At 35.4% G+C, this 14689-nt stretch overlaps 1 protein-coding gene across 2 annotated transcripts in view; it reads right to left on the bottom strand.

The window, feature by feature from the left end:
* The window catches only part of l(2)gd1 (lethal (2) giant discs 1), a 518195-nt gene that overhangs the window by 190789 nt on the left and 312717 nt on the right, over window positions 1–14689 (bottom strand). For both annotated transcript variants that reach the window (XM_090373359.1, XM_090373358.1), the window contains exon 16: window positions 5314–5372. In XM_090373359.1, coding sequence (XP_090229485.1) covers window positions 5314–5372 — 59 coding nt within the window. The remainder of the gene's footprint in view (window positions 1–5313; window positions 5373–14689) is intronic.

The raw sequence follows: 14689 nt of genomic DNA, 5'->3' as shown, positions 1-14689 counted from the left end.
TAAAAAAAGATTTTCTTTGCATAATATCTCTATAAATAAACATCTCCTACCTCAACCCAAGAACTTGGCCCTGACGATGCACAACCCAGCACAAGCAAAGATTGAAAATTGATTTTGTAAATTTCATTTGTATTAATTTTTACATTAATTTTAGATTCTATTTTTGTGTTTACAGTACATTATGTACAATATAATTATAGATTGTAGTTTTGTTTTTTTATAAACAGTATGAATAATAAACCAATTAAAATGTAGAGAACGTTTGAATTTAACCTCATTGAGAGAGAGATAGCCTAGGCGTAGAAACGAAGGTATATTCAGTATCGCTAAGTAAAAGATAAAAACATTACTGTATTTAAAATAAAAAATAAAAGATTATAAAAATAAATCATAAAGATGATAAAAAGATTAGAAAGGTTAAAAAATACTGTTAATAAATATATGGCCGACATACGACCAGATCGACTTACGACCTGTCAGTCAGAACGGAAGTCGGTCATAAGTCGACGACCAACTGTATTGAAGATGGAAAAGCTATTAATAATATGGATCGAAAATCAGATTCAGAAGCAAGTTCCCCCGAGTCCAATGGCCATTCAAGCAAAAGCAAGAAGTATTTATGAAGATATTAAGGATAAGTACGATGAATTTAAAGCCAAGTTTGTGGCAAGCAACAGGTGGTTTAATAGGTTCAAGCATCGGGCTGATTTCCAAAACATTAAAGTATTGAAGTCACCAGTGACAATTCTGCAGCTGCAGAGAAATTTTGTGAGGTGTAGGAAAAAATTATTGATGAAGGTGGCTATTCAACGCAGCAAATATTTAAAGTTGACGAGACTCCTGCGTATTGGAAAAAAAATTCCGGATTGAACGTACATTGCTAAAGGGGAAAAGACAATGCCAAATTTCAATGCTTCTAAAGATAGGGCCACGCTCTTGCTTGGGACTAATGTGACGGGAGATTACAGATTAACGTATTGGTACAGATTGTGTACCAATCTGTTAATTTTTGGACTTCCAGAATGGTACACAATCTGTACCGATTCTGGAAATCCTCGTGAATTTAAGGGCATCAATAAAGCCACTCTACCCATGTATTTCCAATCAAACCAGAGAGTATGGATAACAATATCTTTCTTTGAAGATCGGTTTAAATGCTGCTTCATTCCCAAGGTTAAAAAATATTGTAAAGACAACAATGTTCCTTTCAAGATTTTGCTTCTAGTAGATAACATTCCTGGACATCCTATGCATCTAGATGATTTCAATTTGAACATGAGTCATATTTCTACTGCCAAATATGACTTTAATCATCCAACCTATGGATCAGAGTGTTATTTCGAATTTAAAAGCATACTATTTACACACAACATTTGCTCAGGCACTGTTGTTTGTTGTTATTTGGTTTTTAGGAGCATTAGCAACTAAGGCCACATTGTTCCAGGATACATGGTGGTTATTCCGACCTTTCCGCATCTTCCGTATTTGGTGGTGACAGGCTCGAACCCCAGTATAATCAAAGAAGTGTGTGCTATGCACTACTGCTCCTTTCCACCTGGCTACGGAGGCGCCCTCAGGCATTGTCTGCAGTAGATGGTGAGAAAAATTTTATGTTGAGACTTTTAGAAATCTTACAACATTTACTAGGCCATCTTTTAAATATTAATAAGGCCTGGGCAGAAATAACTAAAAGTTGTTTAAATGGCACCTCGAAGAAATATACCTGTGGCATGTAAAAGGCTTTGAAGGATTTCAAAAAGACGAATCATATGAAGAGGTTACAGATAAGATTGTAAAGGTTGCAGAGCTACTTCAGTTGGAGATTATTGCCAAAGATGTGGAGGAGTTAACAGAGGAAGAAGAGAAGGAATTATCTAATGAAGAACTTATTGACTTGCAGGCAGCGATAGTGAAAGAAGAAAATGCTGATGAAACTCAAGATGAACCAAATTGGCAATGGCAAGGAGATGATAGCACTGGCAATGGCGAGGTTTGAGAAGATGGATCCTGATCCTGACAGTGAACGATTCTTAAAAGTTAACAGAGGGGTGAATGATATGCTTGCTTGCTACAAAGAAATCTACGATGAAAAGAAAAAAGCCACTGTCCAGTCATCCATTATGTTCCAGCAACTGTCCAGTTATCCATATGTTCTTTCGAAAGGTTGAGCGGCCAACTCCTTCTAAATCTCCACAGCAGCGTACTTATCAACTGAAGAAGCCGATTCTAGCAACGATGCTCAAGAAGTAAAACTTACTGACATTACTGCCTGTCTCCTCTCTGTTTTTGTAATTTTATAAATTGCACACTTTTGTAATTTTTCCTGTGCATGAGATAAAAAATTGAATAATTACAATAAATAATTCTATTCACATGTTCATTGAATATTTTTTTTTTTTTTTTGATTCAATCAATTCAGCGAGCACAGCTGCAAGTGCTGCACAAGCATGGGAGAAATTCCGACTTACGTAAAATCCGACTTATGTAGAGTTCCACGGAACGCAACTCTTAACATTAATTGGGGAGCGGCTCTACTTTTTGCTCTTCTTATACACTACTTCTCATATCTCATGTGCGATTAGACTGGCTGAAAGCAATATTTGAGATACTATTTTTCTGCTGTAACTTATTTTTTGATTCTAAGACAAAGTTTACTTTGTCAATGCTACTTTGTTTTAGTTTTCTCCCTTATGCCTCATTTGTTTAATTGTCTGCTCTCCTAAGTATATTATAGCTTTTAATAAAATTCCCCATGTTTATACGTTTTTTTGCGCTCAGACAAGGCTCTTCGTTTGACCGCACTACAACCCTCAACAACCCCCCCCCCCCCGCAGATAAAAATATAAAAGTATTAGAAAATATCACCTAGTAAGAGGCTGTATATATAGTTAATTAGTTTGTTTGTTTGTTATTTGGTTTTTAGGAGTATTAGCACCCAAGGCCATATTGCTCCGGGGATATGCGGTGGTCATTCCCCGACCTTTCCACATCCTCCGTATTTGGTGGGCACGGGCTTGAACCCCGGTCTAATCAAGAAGCATGTGCTATGCACTGCTGCTCCTGCCCACCTGGCTACGGAGGCGCCTAGTTAGTTAGTTATTTGGTTTTGAGGAGCATTAGCAACTAAGGCCATATTGCTCCGGGGATATGCGGTGGTCATTCCCTGACCTTTCCGCATCCTCCGTATTTGGTGCTGACGGGCTCGAACCCGGATGTATATATGTATATAGCCATACCTTAGGACATATACCTGCTGTTATGCCTTAGAAAAGTGTTACCGGCGCAGTCCGAGGTAAGGCAGAAACAAATGTATAAATAACAGTAAAAACATATGTAAGTACAAAGGTAAATGTAAATACTCATATAAATACAATTTGATAAGACAAACTTAAATCCCATTGTTGGCATATTTCATAAGGAATTAACAGAAAACCAACCACCCAACAACCAAATAAATACCCCCCCCCCCCAGCAGACCAACACTACACAGTATAAAGTAAGTGCGACTGCGCAGTAAAAAGCTTCGCTACTTATATAACAATTAGAAAGTAGGAAATAACCCCTTTCTAATCTACAACTTCCTCAGGACAATAACAGTAGGTAAGAGCCTTCACAATATCGGATACTTACATCGGGCTTTGTGTCCCCTATCATAGTTTGTTGTAGAGAACGATTATAAAAATTTTAACTAAAATAAAAATAAGTAAATGAAATATTTTAAATTTTAAATGTAAATTTGAAAATTTAAATTTAAAATTTAAAATGTAAATTTGAAAGTTAAATTAATATAGCAAAAAGGCAAAACTGGTATATGGACAACAGAAACGGGTAGGTATGAGACATTACATCAGATGGGCTGTCAATCCACTCAAAGCCCCCGAAGAAGTAGGGGATTGATGGCTACGTGATGGAATGTTCTATGTTATAATATTATAATATATGTAAATGTATTGTTATTTAAAATTAGTATTGACTTAAACATAATTTTAGCTGAAGGTAATGAAAATTCATCAGTAAAGTGTAATGAAAAATTCATTACCATATAGTAATATACTTCTTAAAATTAATATGTATAGGCCATGCTGAATTAAGATAACCTAGTTGGGCTAACTTGATTACCAGATTTGTATGAACAATAATACTTATATGTCAAAGTGCCATTAAAAAGAAAATAACACATACATATATATATATATATATATATATAAATCTGCCACAGCAATGCACCAGTTCTGGATTATTATTAATGATATAAAGATCTTTGCTTTCATTTAATGAAATATTAAGTTATGTATTTTTAGACAATTTATGGAAATATTCTTAAATTGTTTCATAAATTACATTATTATAAAGAAAAAAAAATAATAAGTTACATCATTCTAAAGGGGAAAAAAAGCATATAATAGCATATAGTAACATTACCTCAAAATGGAATGGGAATATTATTTTTTCTCTACCATTCTGTGACCAAGAGAAATTATAACAAAAATCAGAGCCAGAACATTTCATGCTTAAACTCAAAGATTCTGGGTCAAACGTGGAGTGGTGGCAACTCTAGATCTGGCCGATAATGATATATAATAACATTATCAGACTGAATTTTATACACTGGTTGAGTTTTACAGAATTTCCATTGATTTCAAAAGGTTTTTCTCATTTTCTCAATCAAATGGGAGAACTGCTGAAACTGCCTCAAAGTTTGCTAACTTTGAGGTTAGTCCCCTTAAACATTTATATGTCTCCATTACCTCAAATAATGGCATTACAATGGCATGTAAAAATCATCGATGATTTTGGTGTGCTTTGCACTAATAACAAAATAACAGAATTACTGTTTTAATATAGCTCAATTATATTCCAATTAATATCTGTAAGCATATTCACTACCACTGAAATATGAACAAACTAACAGTGTACAGAGCTTCCATAAAATGAAACAATTCCTTTAGTGCAGTCTGTTGTGCTGCCTGGTGAGTACTCCATGGCTCTGGTACTGTAGATAGCAGAGTTCTATACTTCAGATAAGTCTTTCAACTTCATCTTATAAACATTTGGTTGGGTTAAGATCAAACAAGTTGGTGGTTGAGTCCTTGTCTCTGGAAAAACAGGATAACAGCAGAATTGATGAATCTCATCCACAATCAGCCATTGTTAAAAGCACAAAGATCATAGGGATTATCAACAAAATATCACTCAATCAGTTCAATGAAATTTTGGTTCATGAAACTAAAGCCCTATATTGTTCCAAAGTGTATTTATATTTCAATGATGAGTGAGTGGATGCAAACAGTAAAAAATAAGTAAAAGACTTACTTGGATGCAGAAGACACATCACCAAGGCTAAGAAAATGATTCTTATTCCTGAGACAGATCTGAAGAGAACAATTTATCATTACTTTTTTGGTTATATAATAGATTAACAGATATATATACAGGGGAAAACTAATATGGCAATGATAGGATCATATAAGTTGAAATGAGTAGTTAGATATGTAAAATAAAATTAAATACTATGTAAATTTATATTTATAGTAAATTTTTAAAGTACAGTAAACCCCCGCTATTCGCGGGGGTTACGTTCCTGAGAAATGTCGCGAATACCGAAAACGCGAATACTAAGTTATGGCTCCCATAGTAATAAAGTGATTCCGTTCCAAAGTATGAAATATATAAGAAAAACTAGTCTAAAATTTTGTCTATGTATGTATTATATGTACCTTCATAATATGACTATGTACATAGACAGTACATAGTGAAATGCAAGCATATGGCATCGAAATGAAAATAAGAAACAATTTAATATTAAATGTAATATTTATTAGAAATTTCAAACAAATCTTTCAAACCAGCGCCTTTGCTAGCAAAAAAACTTATCCCGCCAGTGCTATCACCAATTTCCGTAAAATGTTGATAAAGGAGTTTTGCCTTTTCACGAATAATGAGTGAACTTAACGGAATTTTATTTTGAGTTCGGTCTTCTATCCACGGATTTAGACATCTAGTGAAAGCACCACTAGATGTCTAATTTAACATCACGAGTTACAGAGCAAATTTTTGCAGCAATTAGTGCATTTTCACAGACACTACGGCGGATTTTTTCTTCCAATTTCTTGATTGATCGTACCGTTGACTCATTGATTTTATAATGTTTTGCCACTGAGGAGACACTTTCACCATTAGAAATTTTATCTAATAACTCAATTTTATTCGCTAATGTCATCACCTTCTTTGATATTTTCACATTTCTCTTGTTATTCGTAGCCATATTTTTGTAGGGGTTAGAAAGAACTTGTCCACAATAGTCACTTTCTTCCGTCAACACACTCGAAAAAGTCTGTTTTACACTGCAAAACGGTAGATTTATCATTTTTTAAGCATATCAATTTATAAATTGATAAATTTATTCAATTTATAAGCATATAAATTAAAAGCAAACGGCGAAACCTTCCATGACAAGCGCATAACACATACTGAACAAGGATTAGCGAGAAACATTCACGCTCGCGATTTTGTCACCCCTCTCCCCCCACCCACTGAGCGCTGTTTTGACCGGGAAAGATAATTTTAGCCACGCCCATGTTTTTTTATGGCGGAAAATATTCACGGTGCTTTAAAATTCACATTTTTTAGGTTTCATTTTATATTAAATCGGCGATCGCGAATACGCGAAACCACGAATACAGATACCGCGAATAGCGGGGGTTTACTGTATATTAAAGTATTTATCATTTTTTAAGCATATCAATTTATAAATTGATAAATTTATTCAATTTATAAGCATATAAATTAAAAGCAAACGGCGAAACCTTCCATGACAAGCGCATAACACATACTGAACAAGGATTAGCGAGAAACATTCACGCTCGCGATTTTGTCACCCCTCTCCCCCCACCCACTGAGCGCTGTTTTGACCGGGAAAGATAATTTTAGCCACGCCCATGTTTTTTTATGGCGGAAAATATTCACGGTGCTTTAAAATTCACATTTTTTAGGTTTCATTTTATATTAAATCGGCGATCGCGAATACGCGAAACCACGAATACAGATACCGCGAATAGCGGGGGTTTACTGTATATTAAAGTATAATATATTTATAGTGAATTTTATAGTAAACATATTGTCAGTTCTGCCAACCAAGGACCATCAATTCTTTTTTCTTTCATAATAGTGTCTGGTAGGTTCTCACAATGAAACACTGAGAGACCTGATGACTCAAAACATCTACTGCAGTGGTTCTCAATCTTTTGTCACTCAAGCCACACTTGAAGTTAAAGGAGGCATATTCACAGCACACCTAAATAGTGATTACCATTGAACTCAATGGAGTTTTTCTAATCTTGAAGCACACTTGAAAAGGGTTAACACACAATGTTTGGAGACCACTGTGCTGCTGTTTTATCTTTAACAATACCAAGAAGTACTGGAAATCTATTCACAAAAAATTACAAATGTGAAAATGTTACACTGCCAGATTGATTTCTACCTCAGCATTTATAAGATTGTAATTTTTTAATGAGAACATAGTAACATGCAGCCATGACTTAATTATTCACTGAGCAAAAGAACAGAATCTTCTCCTCTTGTTTTAGACTCGCTACAACCTTGGCAGTATAAATGCCTATTACCAAATATGAATAATCCTTCTAGTTTAGTCAGTTATGGTAATCAATTTTCAAAATGGAAGTGAAAGATTTAAAAAATGTTCATAAAATGAATTTACAAATAACATTCTTCAATATATTTTGGAATAATGACCTTAGTACATGGATACGAGATGCCTTAGATTAAACAACCATGTTTAAATTTTAAAAAATTGGCATAACATTTAAAAGAAAGAAACAAAAAACTGCTTTATTCAAGCCGGGAGAGAGAGAGAGAGAGAGAGAGAGAGAGAGAGAGAGAGAGAGAGAGAGAGAGAGAGAGAGAAACATGAGACTTTCTGCACAAGTGAGGACGTGCCTGGAATTATTAGCTTGCCTAGAGTGTTTAGAATTGCTTTTTCCAGAAGATTACAATTGAGACATTCTTTTAATGGAATCAATGTGTCTTCTTTCAATCCTTTAGGATCACAGACTGAATTTAGATATGAGTTAGTGCCACTCACTGGTTGCTAGACAAAAATTATTTAAAATTATTTTGCTCCTTGAACCTCCTATTCTTCATAATATAAAGATCAGTAAGAAACTCACTCATCTTTAATTTGATGTTTGGTGCTTATAACGTTGGATAATTTGTAGTCAGTCAGGCAGTTAATCACATTAGGAATTTGTCTTGCTGTGATTTTATTTACCAAAGTATGAATTTTCATTAGAAAAACAAGAATTCCACTCTGTGCCCAGAGAGCTTTAGAGATAGTCATAACAGTAATCTCCTGAGTTGAAAGCACCACTAGAAAACATGTCTAAATGCACTATGCACACAAAGCTATCTAATTTGACAAATGCAAATTACTGCATATGGGTAGCTTGTTATGTTGTTATTTAGTGTTTAGGAGCATTAGCAACTAAGGCCATATTGCTCCGAGAATATGCAGTGGTCATTCCCTGACCTTTCCGCATCCTCTGTATTTGGTGGTGATGGGCTCGAACCCTGGTCTAATCAAGAAGCGTGTGTTACACACTGCTGCTCCTTCCCACCTGGCTACAGAGGCACCTATATGGGTAGCAGTAACCCAATAAAAACATACCAAGTGAGTGGTACTACACTGGGAAGTGGAGAATGAAAAAGACCTGCGGGTAATTGTGCAGTGAGATATGAAGTTCTCTGAGCAGTGCAGACTGGATACCAGAGCAGACCATGGAGTCTTGTCATGATATATAGGAATTTTGCTAGCAGAGACAAGTAGGTGATTATTCTTTTGTATAAGGGAATGGTCAGGTCATACCTTGAGTACTGCATACAGGTCTAGAAGCCTCATTTTAGGAAGGATATAGAGTTGCTAGAACGAGTGCAAAGAAGGGCAATAAGATTGGTGAGAGGAACAAAGGGGTGCTCTTACCAAGAAAGGCTTAAATCCTGCAGGAACCGGCGAGGTGATCTGAGTGAAGTGTATAAGGTCTTGAATGGTTTGAGCAGACTCAGTGCTGATGAGATTCTTCCGTTTTCTCAGATTATGAACCTGAAGGGGACATAGATTCAAATTGAGGAAAGACAGTTGTAGAATAGATGTGCGGAAGTTTGCCTTTAGCCAGCAAGTAGTTGATTGCTTGAACAGACTTCTATATGTCGCTGTGGAAGTCGACAGCTTAAATGAATTTAAGACTGAACTAGACAAACTAGACTGGATGGGTAAAATGGGAAAGTTTTATTTTTGTTTTTTTTTGGCTGATGCTGTATAAGCTTGTATTCTTGCATCATATGCCTCAACTAATGCTAATGTCAAAAAAGTAGAAGTGATTAACAAAGTACAAAAAGGAACAAGAGGAAATCAGACATTACTAAGCAATGTAGAATTCTGCCTGACACATTGTCCACTTATCTCAGAAACAATGAGTTCATGAATTAATGAAAACCACAAGGTGAAAGTAAAGGAAAAGAAATGGCTCAGAAGAGCTGAACTTCAAGATGATGAAAGAGTGTGTTATAATGGGTTAAGCAAGTATGTGAAAAAAAATATTCCACTGAGTAGCCACTGATAAGGACTTGTAAGGTGAAGGATTCTTTCCGAATCTGCATGCATTGACAGTTGGCTGTGAAAGATATTAACTAAACTTCTGTTTGGATTGCTATATTGGCACTGCAAAGGAGGGATTTGTCTTTAATTTCTTCAACTGTGGAGATGCTAAAATCTTAAAGTTGAGGTTGAGTGACTTTAAAACATGCTCAGGATGGTCAGCAGGATTTAAACAAAGGAAATGAAAAGGAAAAAAATTTAAACGGGATGAAAGTGCTTCAATGTATGAAGCAGCACCAATATAGAGGTAATCCATATTAACTAATGAACTATAAACCAAAATGTCTTTAACCCTTTGTGGTTCAGCTCGAAAATTAATACTGAATATGAGCTCTTCAAATGTTATTCATTTTCAAATTTACATGAGTTATTATATAAAACTGATTGATAAAACATAAAAACGTTTCAGACATTTTCTTCCTTTATAGAAGTTTGTTTTTTCATTTGGTCCCATGTTAATAATTACACAAAAAAGCCTTTGGTTCATTTATTGAAACCAATACGAGCTCTTCAAATATTATTCATTTTTGAGTTTACATGAATTATTATATAAAACTGGTTGAAAAAACACTATAAAAACATTTCAGACATTTTAAATATTTATCATTTATATGATTTTAGTGTGTGGTATTTCTTGAAACATACGTTGGGATGCAATACTAGATTTCTGGGGCATGTGTCATAATACTAAACTGTTTCTTTTCCTCCAACGCTTCTATTTTCTTCCTTTATAGAAATTTGTTTCTTCATTTAGTCTCATGCTAATAATCACACAAAAAACCCCTAGCATTGTTGCTGTTATGGGTATTACATCAGGCATCCATGTAACTATTCTCTTATTATTTTACTAATATTATTATCAACGTAGAACATATTGAGTAGTACAGCTCTGATTCATACTATCTATTCTCTGATTGCAATAAAGATATATATATATATATATATCCAATAGGGGCTTAGAGGGGAACAGGTATCCTGTGTGTTATCAGACACTCAGCCTAAAACACTGATGGATCCGACATCTCTCTATTACAGAAGATTTAGGAGAAGTCCGGTTGGCCTGCCTCCCTAAAATCCACTCATGCACACCTTCTCGATGGTAAGCCCTGTTACGTCACTTAGGTGGCAACGAACGTGTAGAGTGGTTCTCTTCAAGACGCCTGGTCAGCGTGAAGAGGAAAAGACCAAACCCTCCAGCAATGAGAGCACAACAATACAAATGGCCCTCAGTCCCCAGCAGCTTTCACTCTCCCTCTTACGGCAGCGAGAGGATCAGAGTGGAAGCAGAGGATGCTAAGAATCTCTGGGTACGACCAGACTGCCATGCACGGAAATTGAACTTGGCCTGTTATAACGTACGATCACTCATCGGTGAAGACAGGATATTAGAGCTGGAAAAGGAATTAGAAAATGTGAATTGGAATATCATCGGTTTGGCTGAAACAAGAAGAAGAAATGAATCACTTATAAGTTTATCAAGTGGAAATCTGCTGTACACAATGGAAACAGTGAAAGGAGTGAAGGTGGAGTTGGGTTTCTGGTCCATAAAGATTTTAAAAACAACATTTTGGAATTCAAAAGTACATCACCAAGGGTTTCAAGACTAATACTCAAGATTTCTAAGAGGTACAAGCTAAAGATTATAATGATTTATCCACCAACATCGAGCCATGATGATGAAGAGGTTGAAGAAATGTACACTGAAATTGAGAGTCTTGTAGATGAGCAGAAAACCCACTACACTATTATTATGGGGGACTTCAATGCTAAGGTTGGAAAAAGGCAAAACAGCGCAGAAAGAGGAACTATAGGAAATTTTGGAATTGGTGAAAGAAATAAAAGAGGTGAAAGACTTGTGGAATTTGCAGAATCTCAAGGAATGTCAGTAATGAACACTTTTTTCAAGAAAAGGGTGAACAGAAAGTGGACATGGAAGAGTCCAAATGGATTAACAACTAATGAAATCGACTTCATCCTCACTAACAGAAGATATATTGTGAATGATGTTACCCTCCTGAATAAGGTAAATGTTGGAAGTGATCACAGAATGGTAAGATGTACACTTGATATAGATGTAGGAAAGGAAAGGAAAAAACTGACTCGAGTAAATAATACAAAGGTCTTTGAAATAACAGAGGAGGAGAAAAAGCAGTATGTACTGGAACTTAAGAACAAGTTCGAGCTTCTGCAGACTGCTCAGGACCAAGATATTGATGAGGAATATTACAACTTTCTGAAAGTGATAAAGCCCAAGAAACCTATAGGAAAACAGAAATCCAAAGAAGAAAAAATTAGTCAAGAAACACTTGTCATGATGAACCAAAGACGACAAATGAAGAGCAAGAAAAACACTGACAGGGAGAAAATTGAGTATACTGAGTTATGCAAAGCCATTAGAAAGAGACTCAGAGAGGACATAAGAAGATTTAACACAAGAAAAGTAGAACAAGCATTAAGGGAAAACAAAGGATTTAAAACAGCAGCCATGAGCAGTAATACAGAAAGACAAATGATACTGAAACTGAAGAATAGCAATGGTGTACTTATAAACAGCAGAGAAGGCATAATTCAAATAGCAGAAGACTACTATAGAGAATTATACAAGGAGCGAGGGAATGATACCAGCAGTGGGGAAGATGGATTGCAAAGTAGCAACACATACGACATGCCCGATATTCTTCCTGATGAGGTAGAACATGCATTGAAGAAAATGAAGAATCGGAAAGCCCCGGGGGAAGATGAAGTTACTGTAGAGTTGTTAAAATTGGGAGGAAGAGACATAACACAAAAACTGGCAAGGCTCTTCACAAAGTGCATTAGAAAAGGTGTGATGCCTAAGCAGTGGAATAATGCAATCATAGTTTTGCTGCATAAGAAAGGAGATAAATCAGAAATTGGAAATTATAGACCAATTAGCTTGTTATCCCATATCTACAAGTTGTTCACAAGGGTCATTACTAACAGATTAGAAAGAATACTTGATGAGAATCAACCGAAAGAGCAAGCTGGCTTTAGGACAGGATTCTCAACTATGGATCACCTTCACGTAATATCACAGCTAATGGAGAAAGCAAATGAATATAAAACACCATTTAAAACACCTGGCATTTGTGGATTATGAAAAGGCGTTTGACTCCATACAGCATAAGGCAATGTTTCGGGCACTGGAAAGACAAGGCAGATACTCCATATATTATGATTTTGAAGAAAATATATGAGAGTGTTACATCCTTTATTAGACTAGACAAAGACAGTAGGAAATTTCAAATCGAGAAAGGAGTTCAACAAGGAGACACAATATCTCCAAAGCTGTTTATTGCTGCCCTTGAGGAAGCTTTCAGAAGATTAGACTGGTCGCAGAAAGGAGTCAATGTGAACGGAGAGTACCTAAACCATTTACGATTTGCAGATGACATTGTGGTCATAAGCCACGATCCCAAAGAATTAGAGGAAAATCTTAATCAGTTATGTACAGTTAGTAAGGATTTTGGACTAAAGATGAATATGGCTAAAACAAAAGTAATGATGAACAAGTATGCCATGGAAAGGGAAATAATGATTGAAGGAGCAGTAATTGAAAAGGTGGAGTCATATACTTATCTGGGACAAGTTATTAGCTGTAATAATGATAAATGGCTGGAAGTCAAGAGAAGAATAAATTTTGGATGGATAGCATTCAGGAAATATAGTCACATACTGAAGAGCAATATCCCAGTTTGTCTGAAACGTAAAATAATGAATCAATGTATACTCCCCACCATGACTTATGGAAGTGAAACTTGGGCACTCACCAAAAGAATGGAGGAGAAGCTAAGAACTACACAGCGAAGAATGGAACGAATTATATTGGGAATCAGACTGTTAGATAAGAAGAGAAACACATGGATTAGGCAGCAAACTCAAGTAAAGGACATTCTTATCAAAACTAAAGAACTAAAATGGTCTTGGGCAGGACACATAGCTCGAAGACATGATGACAGATGGACTAAGAAAATAACAGAATGGTACCCAAGAGGAGCTAGAAGAAAACCTGGAAGACAAAGGCAGAGATGGATAGATGAAATTCATGAGTTTTTGAGTAGTAAATGGATGGCCAGTGCTCAAAACAGAAGGAACTGGAAAGTTGCTGGAGAGGCCTTCATCCTGCAGTGGATTGAAAATGGCTGATGATGATGATGATGATATCCAATATTTTAAATTAAATAAAATAAAACATAAGCCAGTAGTAGGGCAAAAACTGTAGAGCGAAAATTAACATAAAAATAACCCAAATAAACAAACGAACGAAAAAAAAAGAATAGACATAATAGTAGCTGGTAACCCTTGTATAATTTCGAGTTTTAAATCCGATTAATAAAAACTATACAAATTTTAGAATAATGCCAATTATATAATAATTTAGCGGTACCCCCCCCCCCAGAGATACCAGTTCCGAAAGACGTGAAATATCACCAAAGGAGGGTTAAAGGAACTACCGTGACCATTATTGGCCTCGTGGTCCTCTGTCGATATGGGGCATAATGGTTAGTCTATATTTATTTTAATTTATTCTGATTTTGTTATCGTTCGGTAGTTCCTTTAATCCTCCTTTGGTGATATTTCATGTCTTTCGTAACTGGTACCTCTCGGGGGGGGGGGGGGGTACCACTAAATTATTATATAATTGGCATTATTCTAAAATTTGTATAGTTTTTGCCATACTACTGGCTTATGTTTTATTTTATTTAATTTAAAATATTGGATGTATTTCAGCTTCATATGGAGGAATTGCATGTCGCTGCCTCTAATGAATGCCTAATTATTTATTTACTTTATTTATTTACTTTATTATAATTTAATTAATGTTAATATTTAATAAAATTTAATGATAGTATATATATATATATATATATACTGTATATATATCTTTATTGCGCATGGCACTTATATTCGCAGGCATATGTAATGTTTAATCTAACCTGATGGCATTAATTCGTCCTGACATTTTTACTTTCGGTCATTTTTACTTTTTTACTT

This window comes from Mastigoproctus giganteus, chromosome 5 (assembly GCF_048544385.1).
Source record: "Mastigoproctus giganteus isolate SK-2022 chromosome 5, ASM4854438v1, whole genome shotgun sequence".
In the NCBI taxonomy this organism is placed as follows: domain Eukaryota; kingdom Metazoa; phylum Arthropoda; class Arachnida; order Uropygi; family Thelyphonidae; genus Mastigoproctus; species Mastigoproctus giganteus.
This window is presented reverse-complemented; position numbering and strand designations above follow the sequence as displayed.